Consider the following 18,019-nt stretch of genomic DNA (forward strand, 5'->3'; position numbering starts at 1 on the left):
TGCGGTTCTCGTTTTCCCAGTTTTGTCCCCTGCCAGGCCTTCTGCCCTGGTGACCATCTACACCTGGCTGTAAATTGCTTGGGCATTGCATCCAGCTGTCTGTCTCAGCTTCTCTAGTCCACTGGTCAGGCAATTTTCACAGCTTCTCACTATCATGACTCAATCCAACCCTCCTAGAGTGCCTCACAAATGTCATTTTCTCATGTGAAATGTCTGTCATGTTATAATGTGTAAAGGTTTGGAAAACACTGCTATGTAGTCCCATGAGTTCTTTGTAGGCACTTTTAAGAAACAATTTTATGTTTTCCTGACTCCACAATGCCTGAGTAATCCTCTGAACACAGCGTGATTAGTATCAAATGACCTGACATTAGTTTCTAATACCAATTAAACCTTAAAAATTTAACTGGTTATTTAATTGGTGAATATTTTGCATATTCTCCAACAGCTTTTGCACAATACAATGTCAAATCTGAAAATGCCTACACAAAAAGTTTTGCCTTGCAAAGGCACAGACTAATTGTATAAAAGATCTTTTCAAAGGATCTTGGTGTGATTATGAACCTAAAAATGATTTTAACCACAGAAAGGGCCACCTAAATGTTATATAAAATTATCCACAGTTGTCCTTATTTACTTCCCTAAGAACTTCACTTTTCAAGAACATTTGTAAATGAATGCATAAGTGGAACAAATCAATGTTTCTCTCTCTCTAAAATCAAAAAAGAAACATTTGTAATGAGCCAGAACTTCTAGGACACCTTTCACTGAATGCTGCTGTTTTCACTTTAATTTCCAAAATCCTGAGTGAGGAAAAGCCTCATGAATATCTGTATCACATATTTATCTAACTCATACAAATGTATTATAAACGTATATATCCAGGTATAGTCTACAAAAACTTCACACTAATCCTAATTCTTGATTTCAATATCCTCAGCAACCCCAGGCACCAGCTCCATAGTTCTTGAACCCCTCTCCTCTCTTCAGTTAAGCCAGTCACCCCCTTGGTCATACTTTAACTCCTCAAAATCTCCTTCTGAGGCACACACTCTAGCTACCACTTCCTACGTTTCTAAATCACATTCCTTTCTAACTGGGCAGGTCATGGTGGCGGTCACGCCCAGGCCTATAACTTCTTTACAAGCCCTGTCCATTTTCCTTATCCATCTACGTTAATATACCTTTGAAATACCAGAAATAATAACCATCTGCAAGAGATATCTTAACTAGCCTGAAACCCAATCTTCCTGCCCTGCTTTTCCCCCCTGCCTTCATGTAATTTTCTTTAAAGTTCTCTCCTTAATCTCAAGTGCATAAAAGTAACTGCAAACTATCATTCTCTGGAGGACTGTCATCAGTTTGGTTCAAATAAAATCTTACAAAAAATTACAGGTTTGGATGTTTCTTATGCTGGCAATCCATGGATTGTGCCACAATTTTCACTGTCTTTCCTCTCCTGTCAAGCCTTCAATTCTCTGCTTAACTGACTTAAGTTCCACAGACTATCTTTATAACCTTGCCCCCTTTCCCATGTGGTCAGTCATACTCTGTTGACAAAACTACTTCCTTGGTTAAATTCAACTGATTTACTCTATGCCTGCCCCCAAACAACTTTATTTACCTGAAGAAAAATAGCCATACTTACTGGTCTCACAACAAATTCCTTATCACTAACCTTGAGGACTCTTTCATTCTGCCTGTCTTTCAAACTCTGTTTCTCATTCTAACTCAGAGCACTCCTCTACCCAAAGCCTCCAGTACACAACTGCTACATGGTATTTCCCCTTGCAATCTTAAACCAAGCTCCTGACCAGTCCCTCCCACCCCAATCTTCCCTGATTTTTCAACCCCCAAATCCTTGGCATTGTCTTTATCTCACATTCCATAACTAGTCTTTTGGCAAATCTTGATTTTACCTTTAACACATATCCAGAAGGCATCCTATCCATAGCCTAATGAGACCTCAGGCCAAGCCGACATTTTCTCAACTAGATCACTGAAAGAGCCTTCTAATTGTCCTCCCTGAAACTGCCCTTGTTCCACACTTCAGCCTATTTATTCAACACTGACACTGCGTCCTAGAGTAAAACTATATTCCTGAGTTTGGGGTTATGCTGGGTTTCCATCCTTGTACTTAATAAAATGCTAATAATCTTAGACCATAAAAGACTACTCTTTTGCACAATTATTTCAAAGTATGTTCTGAATTATTTTGATAAATATTACCTTTCACATGCACATCACCTTAAAAATAGTAGGTTATATTTTCAAAAAAGCATTTTAGATCATAAAACAGACCCAAAGCAATTGACCTCTAGGGGATACAAACTCATGATAGCCCAACTGATACGACTGAGCTAATTAAAGATTCATCTAGTATTTAGTTCACAATCACCATGAGACTACTGAAAATGTCTTAAATTTGCCAATTCACTTTCTTTAGGAATACTAATATGGCAAAACTTGTATTTTAAAACTAGAGAAAACAATTTAATAAAAAATTTCATAATTTCATATCATACTTTCAGTACGTTCAAAGCCCAACAGTGCTTTTTAAAAAGAAATTAAATGACATGCTTTCACTGAGAAATTTTTAAAAATCTATACAATTCAAGCTAGTGAAGTATTTTATTGTACATAATAAAAGTGGTGCTTTAAAAAAAACATTTTCAGGTCCAGACATCTGCAAGGAGTATGTGAGGAAAGAATTCCACTGGAGTATAAAGAGCAATACTCATCTGATGAAACTATAACCCACCCCACTCCCTACAGTAAATACTAACATTCAAAACAGGCTTGAAGTTCCTGCAGCATCAGTAAATGTATTTTTAAAAATATTATAAGCATGCATATGATGCCCAGAAAGGAAAAATTGAGACTGTAACTGCACATTTATGTACTCCCAGCTTTTCTAACTTATAACCAGTTAAGAATCACAATATTTAAAGAAAGTATTTTAACATAATATATGACTCACTGGTAAGTGGTTTTCTACTCAAGTAAATATGAAAATTTTCGTTTTAATGTCACACTGAATTTTAGTACTTTTCAATCCAAGGGAAAAAAAAATCAACTGAGACATAGTCATGAGTTCAGGATTATATATATATTACAATTTGTCTTGTTATAATACATTTGTGGCTTTATGATAAAAATAACTCGGGGACATAAGGAATTCAAGCTAATTTGCATAACTGTCACAAGAAAAAAGCATTAAAAGCATTTCCCAAATGTTTTTTCATTTAATTCCAGAACCTCAAAACTGCATTAGACCTTGGCCTTGTTTTAAAAAGTTTAGTTAAACACTTAAGCTAGCTAAATAACCTTGAAAGCTTTGAACACAATTGATATAGAAAATGCTTTCCCTCGAGGGTTCAGAAAAAGGCAGACAATTTCTTTAGCAGCATACATGGCTAAATCCATCAACTACTTTAAATGAGAACGTCCACTACTGACCCTATTAAAAATAACTGGACAAATATCAAAAATTACACACCTCATAAACCAAAAGACAACAATTTTTAGGGTTATGGTAAGGAAAATATTTTTGAAACACTTCAAAAACTTTTAATGTTAAACTAGAGGAATCATCTCTTCACTGTTAAGAAATGCAAAAAAGAAAGTGAAAGACATTTAAACTAAAATGATTTTCAACCCTCTTTGAACAAAAGAAATGAAAAATAATGGTTGATTAGCTAAGCTCTGTGTTCTAACCAAACTAATTACAGTGATTTTTAAATGGCAACAGCCCACCTGAATGGGTAGCTTGACAGTTCTGAATACATTTGCAATGATTTTTTAAAAAATGCAAAAACACTAAAATGATCCAATCATGCAATATTCATCTTATGCGTTCTGCATCTCCTTGCCAATCTTGTAGCTAAGAATCTTGTTCCAATCAATCTTAGTGCGTGTAACTGGCAACTGTCGACGTAAGGCTTTGAAAGTAGTGTCCGACATTGTCTGATAATTTTCACTGATGGCAGTCTATGAAAAACAGTAGTTAAAAGTTTAAAGAAAGAAAAGAACAACAATTTCTAAAACACACAGATGATTTAGGAAAAACTTATATTTAAGCAGCCTGTTTCATTGCTTTTAAAAGTCAAATAAAAACCTAAATATGGTTTTAAAAGTTATTTAAAAGCAGCCAACAGAAAATACTTATAATCATTTTGAATAATTAAATTCAAGAAAATGAAATTGTAAATAAGAGTTAACACGTGTGCACCCTCATTTTGGATCTATTATTATTCACTCAGAACAATTTCATAAATTACTGTTTGTAAGGAGTGAAAACTTGTTCAATCCACAAACTAAAAGCTTATATTCAGAAGTCTAGTTTAGAAGCTGATAATGTAAAAAGCAGAGTACAAAATAAAACATTATCTAAACAGACTACATATAATCCAAATGCTTTGGAAAATACATGTATTAAAATTTCTGATCAGAAACAAAATAATCATTTAAAACCTTGGCATATTTTGACTAACACTCTGAGTTTTGTCTATACTTTCATAAGTTTGCCCTTGAATTAAAAACAAACAAGTATAAACACACACACACATACATACATACACACACACACACACACACACACAGAAGGACTACATCTCATTATAGTGAAACAATGAAAAATAATTCAGGTTTATGACTAGAATGAAAATTTCAGTGTCACTATTTATAAGCAAATATATATAAAAGAAATGTAAAAATCATACCTGATACTCATTTTCTGCAGTTTCTACAATCTTTATAAATTCTTTTGCTGTTTGCACCTCATTCTGAAGAAAAAATAAAAAAAATATTAATTTAAAACTATACCGCTATTATTTTAAATAGGTATGCTAATATATGTATGGTTAATAATTTGTATACTTTAATATATAACAGATGTAAATTACAATAAATAAAGGGAAAATATTTGAGAGAAATATTCTAAGTCCAAGGAGATCTAGGCAAAAATATTTTAAGTCTATGGAATGAGGCTGGTCTCTGTTTCACTGGTTAATGAAAGAAAAATTTTAATAATACACAGTGCTGAAAAATGTGATTATAACACTCAACATATATTCTAATAGGCAATCTTTATAGGTAAGAATTTAGTCACAGATTTGTAATTAATGACTACAAAGAAATTTAACAATACTTATTGCCATGATAAAATATTATCAAATATTACCAATTATGAAAAGCACATAAAGTTTAAGGTGAATTTACTGTAGTGTTAAAAAATTTTCTGAAAACTAAAAAAAATCTTCTAATATATGTTTTCTTTTGCTAACAGTAAATTTAATGGAAATCTAGACTTGTAGTATAAGACAGTGTTAATATAAAATTCTCAAATACTATTTTATGTATTATTATTTATAGTTGACCCTTGAACATGGGTTTGAAATTGTGTGGATCTACTTACATTTGGATTTTTTTCAGTAAATACACACAATACTGTGAATGTATTTTCTCTTCTTTATGATTTTAATGTTTTCTCTAGTTTACTGTAAAATACAGTATGCAATAAATATAACATACAAAATATGTGTTAATTATTTATATTATCGGTAAGGCTTCTGGTCCAGAGTAGGCTATTGGTAGTTAAGTTTTGGGGGAGTAAAAAGTTACATGCAAACTTCAACTGTGAAGAAGTTCAGCACCCCTAATCTTCACATTGTTTAAGAGTCAATTATATATTGGGCTGACCAAAAAGTTCACTTGGTTTTTTTCCATATGATGGCTCTAGTACACTTAGATGCCTTTAACCTCACTCAAAATAATTTTTAGACTGTATTATGACTGCTGTCATATTAGCATATATTTTTTAAAAAAGTATCAAAATTGGTGAATTTCTGGGTTGCCATTTTAACACTGAGGATGGAAATACACAACATTTTTGGCATATCATGCTTTATTATTTCAAGAAAGATAAAAACAACTGAAATGCAAACAATTTGTGCATTGTATGTATGGAGAAGGTGCTGTGACTCATGGAATGTGTCAAAGGCGGTCTGTGAAGTTTCATGCTGGAGATTTCTCGCTGGACGATGCTCCACGGTCAGGTAGACCAGTTGAAGTTGATAGCAATCAAATTGAGACATTAATTGAGAATAATCAACAGTATACCACTTGGGAGATAGCCAACATACTCAAAATATCCAAATCAATAAAGTTATTGGTGAAAGATGAAAAATGTGTCTTTTATTTTATGAAAAAAACTAAATGGAATTTTGGTCAAACAAATATATTTACACATATATATTTATATATCTATAATGGATGCATTTATCTCTGTCTAAAAAACAATAAAACAACTGATAAAGTGAAAAACACATTCCTAAAAAGCTCAACACAAATTTGACACATTATTTTACTATAATAACTACCTCTCACAACTCCAGTCTAGACAAATGTCTCTTAGGAAGAATTTCTGCCCAATGTCAAGGTCCCCAAAGAAGATGATAACCAAGTATTATCCTTGGTTATTATCCTGTTAAGCAAATAATATTGCATATATACTCATGATACAGAACTAAGCTGAATACAATGTCTCATGGAAAAACATAGAAATTTGTAAGCTGCTTTTACTGGCAAATTTGGCAAAAAGAGTACTACTTAGCAAAAAAAGCTGAAATCACCTGAGTACTATTGAAAACTTAACAAAAAAAAACGAGAGCTTTCTTCTTAGGTAGCATTTGGCTTAACACATTCAGATATGTTTCTTAATGTTAAGTGCTTTCTTACATTGAAAATAAAATCTTCCTTAGTATTTGTAAAACAGCTAATTTTGTGTACCAGCAGTTGATGTTTAAATTTTACTGAATGGTACTTTCAGGTACACAATACAAATGTTTATGGGAAAATGTCATGTTAAGATTATATTAACATTCTTGAGGCAAAGCAATTCTACCATGAAATAGCTAGCTACACATGCAATGGAAAAAATGTGTGACAAACGGCAGGGAAATAAAACTAAGTTAAAAGTTTCTTGAATTTGAAAGCAGAACTTTAGATAAACTTCATTAAATCATAATCTCAACAGAGGGTTAAAAAAAAGCAAACACTATAAAAATAAGGGTTAAGCAGAGAATCAGAGATGTAAATTTAAGAGCTAAAGCTATAAAATTCGTAGAAAACACTCAAGGTAAATCTTCATGACCATGGGTTAGGCAAAGGCTTCTATTAATATATCAAGAACATAAATAACAAAAGAAAAAACCAAACCGCTACATCAAAACTGAAGTCTTTTGTTGTGCAAACGACACTAGAAGAAAGTGAAGAGACATAGAGTGGGAGATAGTATTTGAAAATCATTTTTCTGAGACAGTTTTGTATCCAAAGTATATAAGCAACAATTACAACTCAATAATAAAAACACAAATTACCAATCATGAAATATGCAAAGGATTTGAATAGAAATTTTCAATATGTAAGTGACCCATAAATACATAAGAAGATGCTCATTATCATCATCTGTCAGGAATATGTAAATAAAAACTACAATGAGATATCATTTCATACCAACTAGGGTGGCTATAATGAAAAAGACACAAATTTTGGTGAGGATGTGGAAAACTGGAACCTCCATTTACAACTGATGGTGATGTAAAATGGTGCAGCCGCTTTGGAAACACTGTCTGGCAGTTTTACAAAAGGTTAAACGTAGAACTACAACGTGGCCCTGCAATTCCACTGCCACATATCTACGAGAGAGAAATTACAACAAATGCTTGCACAAAAAGTAGTAAATGAAGGTTCACAGCAGCAAAAAAAAAGAAAGAAAATAACAGAAATATTCAACAACTAATAAATGGCTACATAAAATGTGGTGTATAGAATATTATTTGGGCAATAAAAAAGCATGGAATACTGATACATACTCTAACAAGGACAAACCCTGAAAACACTAAACTAAGTGAAACTAACCAGTCACAAAAGACCATGTATTGTAGGGTTCCATATGAAAGGCCAAGAATAGACCAATCCACAGTCAGAAAATCATTTTGCAGTTGCCCAGGCCTGAGAGTGGTTTGGAGAGTGGGAAACGGGAGCAACTGATAATGGGTACTGGATTTCTAGAGAACAAAAATGCTCTAAATTAAACTATGTTGATTATTGCAAAATCCTCTTAATATACTAAAAAGCACTGCATCTTACACTTTAACTGGGTAAACTGAATGGTATGTGAATTATCTCAATAAAACTGTTAAAAAAGTTAGGTGTCAATTTCCATTACTTACCAATCTTTAATCTACTTGAAAACATTTAATCTAAAGCAGAAATATTACTTAAAATGTTACTTCCAAAACTGTTCTGGTTTTATAGAAGTATTGGGTTATTTAAATTTTATTTTACAATTAATTACTTACAGACACTGTTAGGGAATCTTGTATATCTTTATGACTCACTAGTTGAACATTACCATCTTCATAATAATGGACCTATTAAAAAAGAAATTACAGAAACCATATTATAGGCAAGAACCATCAAGATCCACATGGCTTCAACAGTAACATCAACTGTAGATGATTACCAATTTCAGCTCTAACCTAGACTTCTTAGATAAGCTCCTGACTTTTCAAACCTTAGCAAGACTTCCTGCCTTCAATCTAGTGAGAAGACTAGTTAGCAGTTTCAGCAATTACTCAGGCAAGTCCTCCATTGACCTAACTGCTGGACATTTTTATCTCAGATATACTGCTAGTACCTAAACTCAAGATTTCCAAAATTGACCTCAGAATACTCCCTCCTAAACACTGCTCCTCTTTTGTGTACTTCTACCAACCACGCAACTTCTCAAATTCAAAGACATGAATTTATTCACTAAACATTAACTGAGTGATTACTACATATGCCTCCTATTAAGAAGTTCAAGGGATGCAGAGCATTTATTTATTTATTTACTTATTATTTGGAGTGGCTATAATATTTGAAAATATTTTATTTATTTTTAAAGAGAGGGGAAGGCAGAAAGAAAGAGAGGAAGAGAAATATCAATGTGTGGTTGCCTCTTGCATGCCCCCTACTGGGGACCTGGCCCACAACCCAGGCATGTGCCCTGACTCAGAATCGAACCAGTGACCCTTTGGTTCTCTGGTGCTCAGTCCACTGAGCCACAACCAGCCAGGGCGGGATACACAGCTTTTAAGGGGACAGTTCCTAAACTCATATTTCAATACAACATAAAAAATGTACACAGTACATTAGTAATACTCCAGACTTTATCTAAGCATTAAAAAAGGACTTCAGAGAAGAGGCAACACTGCACTCAGCTTTAGCAAAATGACTGACTGATCAAGGAAGATAAGGAAACTGAACTTAAGAGAATAGCATACTTTAGGAAGGCTTGGAGATTCTAGTGGATAGAATGTGTGAGGCCAGGGAGAGAGAAGAGTGGCTGGAGAAATATATATAGGTAGAGAACAAGTTAACTTTGACCACTTAAACATGCCACTTAAACATGCCTGGACTATGTAATAGGTGAGATAGCATAAACATGCCTGGACTATGTAATAGGTGAGATAGCAAACAGGGCAATGACATCCAGATTTAAATTTAAAAAATTATCTTCCTTGATGGCAGTGTGGAAAAAATTAGATTAGGAAATGGCAAAAGGTCCAGCAATTCAAACAAAATAAAGTAACAATTACATGCCAGGCATGATGCTAAGTGCTGAAGACAGAATTGTGAATCAGACAATCCTGGCTGTCAACAAGCTTTGGTCCAATAGGCAAATTATTGCCTATTTGGTCCATCTGACAAATTATTCAGCAAAGAGCTGCTGAGGCCTAACCAAGGAAAGAATGTCAACAAAAATGGCTACCACTCATTAAGCACTCTATGTCTGCCTCTATTGTAACCATTTTATCCATATAAACTTATCTTTTAACAGTCACATGAGATTTTTTTAAGCTAATGAGGAAATAAACATAAAGCTTAAATGACTTTTTAATATCATAAAACTAGTAACTGGCAGAGCTGGGATTCAAACTCAGGAAGTCTGATTTCAAAATCCATGCTCTTCATCTCATTTCTCTAGCCCTTAAGGCAGGGGTGTTAAACTCATTTTTACCAAGGCCACATCAGCCTCGAGGTTGCCTTGAAAGGCCAAAGGGCCAAATGTAATTTTATGACTATAAATGTAACTACTTCTTAACTAGGGACAAGGAGCTTGGTGCTGCTTCCAAGTAGAAATGAGGTGCCGGGCTGGATAAAACTAGGTGGAGGGAGATGGAGGCATAGGTGGAAACACTGTGCCTCCTCACACAAAGTTTAAAGACAACAAAGTTTTAGTAACTAAAACACAACCAAAACATGGAAAATTGAACTGTACCAAAGTCCGACAACAACAAACCATTCATCCAGACTGGTAAGAAGGGCGAATCAGTGGCTGGTAGAGCGGGTGTCACAGGAAAAAACAGCTGGACTAGACTGACCCAGGCGCACAGGCAGCAGTTGGCATATCCCAGGCATGGGGTGGCAAGGGGTGGACCCAGTGGGGGCCCAAGGTGGTTGGCTGACCGCAGTCACACATTCACACTCAGATAAACCAGGCGAAGGAAGGGGCAGTGAGACAGACCGCACAGGCTAAGGCCCCAGTGAGGGGAATTAAAGCCTAAAAGGACCAATTGGAAACACTCTCCAGGTCAAGGTGAGAGGAGAAGCTCCCAGGCTCACAGACAGTTTGCCGAAGAGACACACAGGGTCCTAGAGGGTGCACAAGCCCACACACCCAGGAGCTGGCACCGGGGGTGGGGTGGGGCGTTTGCTTGCAGGAAGCAACAGAGGGGACTGAAATCCCAGAGTGCACAGAACAAACACCATTGCTCCTCTCTGACCCTGCCCCCACATACAGCATCACAACCCAGCTACTGGGTCGCCTGGCCCTGGTGAACACCTAAGGCTCAGGCCCTCATACGTAACAGGCGCAAACAGACCTGAACATTATGGCTCAAACGGAAGAACAAATCAAAGCCCCAGATCCAATACTTTTAAGCAACCAAGAAATAGCCAACCTATCAGATGCACAGTTCAAAACACTGGTGATCAGGATGCTCATAGAACTGGTTGATTTTAGTCACAAATTAGAGGAACATATGAAGGCTAAACTAATTGAAATGAAGGGAAATGCACAGGAAACCAATAGTCATGGAAGGAAAACTAGGACTCAAATCAAGGGAGTGGACCAGAAGGAAGATAAAAATGACCAAACAGAAAAGAATGAAGAAACAAGAATTCAAAAAAATGAGGAGAGGCTTAGGAACCTCCAGGACATCTTTAAACGTTCCAACATCCGGATTATAGGGGTACCAGAAGGGGGAAAGAAACAGCTACTAGTGGAAAACTTATTTGAACAAATAATAAAGGAGAACTTCCCCACTCTGGCAAAGGAAATAGACTTCCAGGAAATTCAGGAAGCTCAGAAAGTCCCAAAGAAGTTGGATCCAAGGAGGAACACACCAAGGCACATCATCATTACATTAGCCAAGACCAAAATGAAGGAGAGAATCCCAGAAGCAGCAAGAGATAAGAGGACAGTCACCTGCAAAGGAGTACCCATCAGACTGTCAGCTGATTTCTCTAAAGAGACCTTACAGGCAAGAAGGGGCTGGAAAGAAGTATTCCAAGTCATGAAATCCAAGGACCTACAGCCAAGATTGCTCTATCCAGCAAAGCTTTCATTTAGAATGGAAGGGCAGAGAAAGTGCTTCTCAGATAAGGTCAAATTCAAGGAGTTCATCATCACCAAGCCCTTATTATATGAAATGTTAAAGGGACTTATCTAAGAAAAAGAAGGTAAAAAATAGGAACAGTGAAAGGACAGCAAAGTCAGTTATTAACAACCACACCTAAAACAAAAGCAAACTAAGAGGACAGCTAGGTCGGGAGCAGAACCATAGAAATGGAGATCACATGGAGGGTTAGCAACAGGGGAGTGGGAGGAGGAAAAGAGGGGAGAAGGTACAGAGAATAAGTAGCATAGATGGTAGATAGAAAACAGACGGGGGGAGGGCAAGAATAGTAGGGAAAATATAGAATCTAAAGAACTTGTGACACATGGACGTAAACTAAAGGGGGGGAATGGTGGGGGAGGGGTTGTGTAGGGAATAGTGGAGGGGAATGAAGGGGGGGAATGGGACAACTGTAGTGGCACAATCAATAAAATATAATAAAAAGAAAAAAAACAAGGTGGAGGGCTGGATTCGGTCTGCGGGCCTTGTGTTTGCCCCCTGTGCCCTAAGGAATGGTCATCAAGACATAAAAGTATTAGGATGTAAGACTAGGAATTAGAAATGTATATTAGAGCATCTAATTCATCTTTATTCCTTTATGGCTCTTGGCACAGTACCTTTCATGATAGCTGATCAACAAATGTGTTGAATAAATGTGTGAATCAAGATAGAAAAAGGTTAGTATTTTCCTTTAACTTACTTAGTAGCATCTATACTGAAATATTTGGTCTCTTCTTTATAAACATTTGAGTTTACATTAAAAGTCAAAGAATCCAGTTCTAATGTCTTTCATATAAGAAGCCAAATATAAGTATAGAAAATACTTATATATGTATTGTATACATATATTAATATACATATGTAATACATATACTTACAGATCTAAACATGCATATATTAACATTATACTTCACTCTACTCAAGATAACAGAAGATGCTTATATGGACAAATTATATAAGAGCAGACCAAATAACAGCACCTAATTTTAGTTGTATTTTTAGACTCTGTTGGCTGTCCTTGCAGATTTTTGATGAATACAGAGAATGAACTACAAGGTTATTAAAAAAGGTGAAATCAGCACTACTTGTTTTTTCCATTACCTCAACATGAAGATCTGAAAAAAATGGTTATTATGTATCATGAAAATGTAAACTAATGAATCAGTTCTTTTTCTATTCAGAATCATTAAAAGATCAACAAACAAATTCTTTTTATTTCATACCTGAATTTTCAAAATGCCAACCACCTGAGCAGTTGAAGGAGTGATTGTAAACTTCCACTCTGACCTCCAACGCCCATTCCTTAAAAATAAAAACAGCAGCTGTAAATAGTTAGGGAAAACAATCTGAATAAAAATTTTAAGTTTCAGATTTAAATTTAATGTTAAAGTAAGAGAGAATGTTGGGGATGGATGGTGGACATTTGTTATTCTAAAGTATGTGATACTTTTGGAGAAAAATTTTAAGCTACTTCTTCAACTGACTCACTTATATTTTATTTTTTATTTTTTTTTAAATATTTCATTTATTTATCTTTAGAGAGGAAGGGAAGGAGAGAAGGAGAGAAATATCAATCTATGGTTGCCTCTGGTGTGTACCCTGCTGGGAGTTGGCCTGCAGGGAACCGGCCTACAACCCAGGCATGTGCCCTGACTGGGAATTGAACCACGAACATGTGGTTCGCAGGCCCGCGCTCAATCCACTGAGCTGCATCACTTATATTTTAAATAAGAATAAAATGAATAAATGTTCAGATTATCAGGGGCTTTTGCAAATACAGTCAGCACAGTTTAACGTCCATTAAGTAACACAAGTACCAAATAATTTAAAAAGATGGATAGTACAATGACATTCTTAAGGGGGTTTTGAAGTTTGGAAAGAGAAGAACTATAAAGAATTATAAGCATCAGATTCCCTCCCCACCACCTTTTCCAATGTTAGGTTTAAAATCTTCACATAAAAGGCACATCCTCCTCCTACTTCTTGAAATGATTTTCGGTATACAAATTAATACATATTCATTATAGTAGGAAATTGTGGTGTTACAAACAAGCAACAGGTATGTCAGTCATTTTGTCTCCCACAAAATGAATTTATCTTTTTTTTCTTAATGGACTTTTCATAGCAACTCCTTTACTTTTGACCTTTACTCGGTGTCTCCATGCTAAAGATATTCTACCTAAAATAATCACGGGGCTAATAGAGAACTACACTGGCTTTGGTATAAAATTATTTATGGGTTCTTTTCAATATCCTCACAGTCAAACCAATAGTGAAAATCTATAGAATGATGATACTCATACCTAAACTTAACACATAACATTTGAGAAGTGCTATTATTAGAACAATGTATATGTTGTACAAAATAAAAGAGAATTGTGTAACATATCTTGACTTTCAGTGACTCATCCAAAATTATCCACAGAAGCTCAGGTGGAATCTAGGTCCCTTCATTTTATTTCATGGTTCCAGAAGAAGTTATTCCTTTTATTTAGGTATTAGTATCAAGAACTAGTGAGTTCTAGGCATGCACAGTTCTGATTTATTATGACAATATGCCTATATCACTAATTGTGAAAAGGAATAAATCCAAATCAAGCAATGGGACCAATTTGGGAACTATTTCATTTTTTAATTTATTCATTTATTATCCTCACCTGAGTATGTGCTTATTGATTTTAGAGAGAGGGGGAAGGAGGAAGACAGAGAGAGAAACATCAATGGGTTGCCTCCCACAAGTTCCCTTTCCAGGGATCGAACCACAGCCTAAGCATGTGTCCTTACTGGAATAGAACCCACAATCTTTTGGTTTACGGGATGATACTCTGATCAACTAAGCCACACTTGCCAATACTGAGAACTGTTCCAGAGGATATTCCAAAGACATTATATAATATTGGTAAATGATGCTGAGCAGATAGTACCCTTTCATCAATAGTATAAGTAGTCAAGATGTCCTAGCCTTTCATTATATTCTTCCCTTCCCTTCAATTAACGCTGTAATTACAAATATCTTCATTCAAAAAGCCTTTATTAAGTCTCCAATACAACTAGACATTAGGGAAATCATAGAGACCAAGAAGAGATTGTCCCTAGTGAAATCTACAAAACATCCATGACTAGTTTTTTTCTGATTTTTGTTCTCTCTACTTTTGGTGAATTAAAGTGTATTTCTATGTACCAAAATATTTAGATTTTATTGTTTTACTGAGATCACTGTGATATGTATGCTTAGCATTTTGGAGTATCATAAATTTTCTCCTTTCCAAAAAATGGAAATCATTTCTAACTTCACTGATAAAATATTCAGAGTGGTGGTTCAGAAAAAAAATTCAAATATGCAAAGTGAAATAATGAGAACAGAAAACTCGAGAACAGACATTATCTTCATTTTACATATGCTAAAAGCCAAATGAATTATACTTTTTAAATTAATTACTGTATTTTGCTGTGTAAAATGTGCAATTTTGGCCCAAATTTTGTTTTATTTTATTATTTTTACTTAATTCTTGTTTAAGTACAGTTTTCTGTCTTATATTCCCAGCCCTGCCACCCACCTCCCTCCAGTGCTCCCCAACTCCCTCCCATTTCCGCCCCCGACCTTAGTTATTGTCCATGTGTCCTTTATACTTGTTCATGTGAGTCTTTCTCCTTTTCCCCTGTGATTCTCTCCCTTCTCCCCTCTGGTCCCTGTCAGCCTGTTTCGTATTTCAGTGTCTTTCGTCATATTTTGCTTGTTTGTTTGTTTTGTTGTTTAGATTCCTGTTAAAGGTGAGATCATATGGTATTTGTCCTTCAACACCTGGCTTGTTTCACTCAGCAAAATGCTTTCCTTTTCCATCCATGATGTTGCAAAGGGTAGGAGCTCCTTCTTTCTTTCTGCAGCATAGAATTCCATTGTGTAAATGTACTATAGTTTTTTGATCCAGTCATTTACCGACGGGCACCTAGGTTGCTTCCAACTCTTGGCTATTGTAAATTATGCTGCTATGAACATCGGGGTGCATAGGTTCTTTTGGATTGGTGCTTCAGGATTCTTAGGATATACTCCCAACAGTGGAATTGCTGGGTCAAAAGGCACGTTCATTTTTAGTTTTCTTAGAAAATTCCATACTGTTTTCCATAGTGGTTGTACCAGTCTGCAATCCCACCAACAGGGAACTAGGGTCCCCTTTTCCCCACAACCTCTCCAACACTGGCTGTTTGTTGCTTTGCTTATGATAGATAGCCATTCTGACTGGTGTAAAGTGGTATCTCATTGTGGTTTTAATTTGCATCTCTCTGATAGCTAGCAATATTGAGCGTCTTTTCATGTGTGTCTGGATCCTCTGTATGCCCTCCTTGGAGAAATGTCTGTTCAAGTCCTTTGCCAGTATTTTAATTGGGTTGCTCATCTTCTTTCAGTGGAGTCATGTGAATTCTTTGTATATTTTGGAGATTAAGCCTTTGTCTGAGGTATCATTGGCAAATATGTTTTCCCAAACAGTTGCTTCTCTTTTTCTCTTGATACTGTTTTCCTTAGCCATACAGAAACTTTTAATTTTGATGAGATCCCATTTGTTTATTCTTTCCTTTATGTTCCTTGCTCTAGGGGACATATCAGTAAAAATACTACTGTGTGGATGTCTGAGATTTTCCTGCCAATACTCTCCTCTAGGGCTTTAATGGTTTCACAGCTTATATTTAAGTCTTTTATCCACCTCAAATTTATTTTCGTGTATGGTGTAAGTTGGTGCTCAAGTTTCATTTTTTTGCATGTAGCTGTCCAGTTCTCCCAACACCATTTGTTGAAAAGGCTGTCTTTACTCCATTTTATGTTATTGCCCCCTTTGTCAAACATTAACTGACTTTAGAGAGTTGGGTTTATTTCTGGGCTCTCTGTTCTGTTCCATTGGTCTATGTGCCTCTTTTTATGCCAGTACCAGGCTGTTTTGATTACAGTGGCCTTGTAATACAGTTTGATGTCAGGTATTTTGATTCCTCCTACTTTGTTCTTCTTTCTCAAAATTGCAGCTGCTATTCAGGGTCATTTATGGTTACATATAAATTTTTGAAATGTCTGTTCTATGTCTGTGAAATATGCCATTGGTACTTCAATAGGTATTGCATTGAATCTGTAAATTGCTTTGGGTACTATGGACATTTTGATGATGTTAATTCTTCCAATCCATGAACACGGTATATGTTTCCATTTGTTTGTGTCATCCTTGATTTCTTTCTTCAGTGTTGTGTAGTTTTTTGCATACAGTCTTTTACCTCCTTGGTTAGGTTTATTCCCAGATATTTTATTTCTGTTTTTGCTATATCAAATGGGATTTTTTTCTTGATTTCTGCTTCTGCTGTTTCATTGTTGGTATACAAAAATGCCTTCGATTTCTGGATATTGACTTGGTATCCCGCTGTTTTGCCAAACTCATTTATTAGGTCGAGCAGTTTTTTGGTAGAGACTATAGGATTTTCCATGTACAGTATCATGTCATCTGCAATGAATGACAGTTTTGTTTCCTCCTTTCCGATTTGGATGCCTTTTATTTCCTTTTCTTGTCTGATCGCTGTGGTTAGACTTCCAATACTGTATTGAATAGAAGTGGTGAAAGTGGACAACCTCGTCTTGTTCCTGATCTTAGTGAAAAAGCTTTTAGTTTTTGCCCATTGAGTATGATGTTGGCTGTAGGTCTTTCATATATGGCCTTTATTATATTGAGGAATGCTCCCTCTATTCCCATTTTTCTGAGTGCCTTTATCATAAATGGGTGTTGTACCTTACAAAAGATGTTTCACGTCTATTGATATGATCATGTGGTTTTTGTCTTTGCTTTTGTTTATGTGATGGGTTACATTTACTGATTTATGAATATTGAAATATCCTTGCATCCCTGGGATGAATCCCACTTGGTTGTGGTGTATGATCTTTTTGATGTATTGCTGGATGTGATTTGCCAATATTTTATTGAGGATTTTAGCGTCTATGTTCATCAGAGATATTGGCCTGAAGTTTTCTTTCTTTGTTGTGTCTCTATCTGGTTTTGGAATTAGGATGATGCTGGCTTCATAAAAATAGTTGGGGAGTTTTCCCTCCTTTTGGCTTTTTTGGAATAGTCTGTGAAGAATAGAAGTTAGCTCTTCCTTAAAAGATTTGTAGAATTCTCCTGTGCAGCCATCTGGTCCACGGCTTTTGGGTAATGGGAGTTTTTTGATTACTGCTTCAATCTCATCTGCTTTTATTGTTGGCCCACATGTTAAAATAAAGTTGCTCATTATATATATGGGTAGAACTAATTCTGTATTTACAT

The 18,019-nt window shown here is 35.5% G+C and overlaps 1 protein-coding gene across 2 annotated transcripts in view; it reads right to left on the minus strand.

Annotated features, from left to right (window-relative positions):
• Positions 1 to 551: 551 nt before the first annotated feature.
• CAPZA2 (capping actin protein of muscle Z-line subunit alpha 2) overlaps positions 552 to 18,019 on the minus strand; it is a 76,287-nt gene continuing 58,819 nt past the window's right edge. For both annotated transcript variants that reach the window (XM_037064218.1, XM_037064217.1), the window contains 4 exons: positions 12,950 to 13,028; positions 8,364 to 8,435; positions 4,722 to 4,784; positions 552 to 3,990 (listed from right to left, as the gene is read on the minus strand). In XM_037064218.1, the coding sequence (XP_036920113.1) occupies positions 3,850 to 3,990; positions 4,722 to 4,784; positions 8,364 to 8,435; positions 12,950 to 13,028 (355 nt within the window). In that variant the 3' untranslated portion in view covers positions 552 to 3,849. The remainder of the gene's footprint in view (positions 3,991 to 4,721; positions 4,785 to 8,363; positions 8,436 to 12,949; positions 13,029 to 18,019) is intronic.

The sequence above is a fragment of the Sturnira hondurensis genome, unplaced genomic scaffold (genome assembly GCF_014824575.4).
Source record: "Sturnira hondurensis isolate 20B ecotype Veracruz unplaced genomic scaffold, ASM1482457v3 Scaffold0014953, whole genome shotgun sequence".
Lineage (NCBI taxonomy): Eukaryota > Metazoa > Chordata > Mammalia > Chiroptera > Phyllostomidae > Sturnira > Sturnira hondurensis.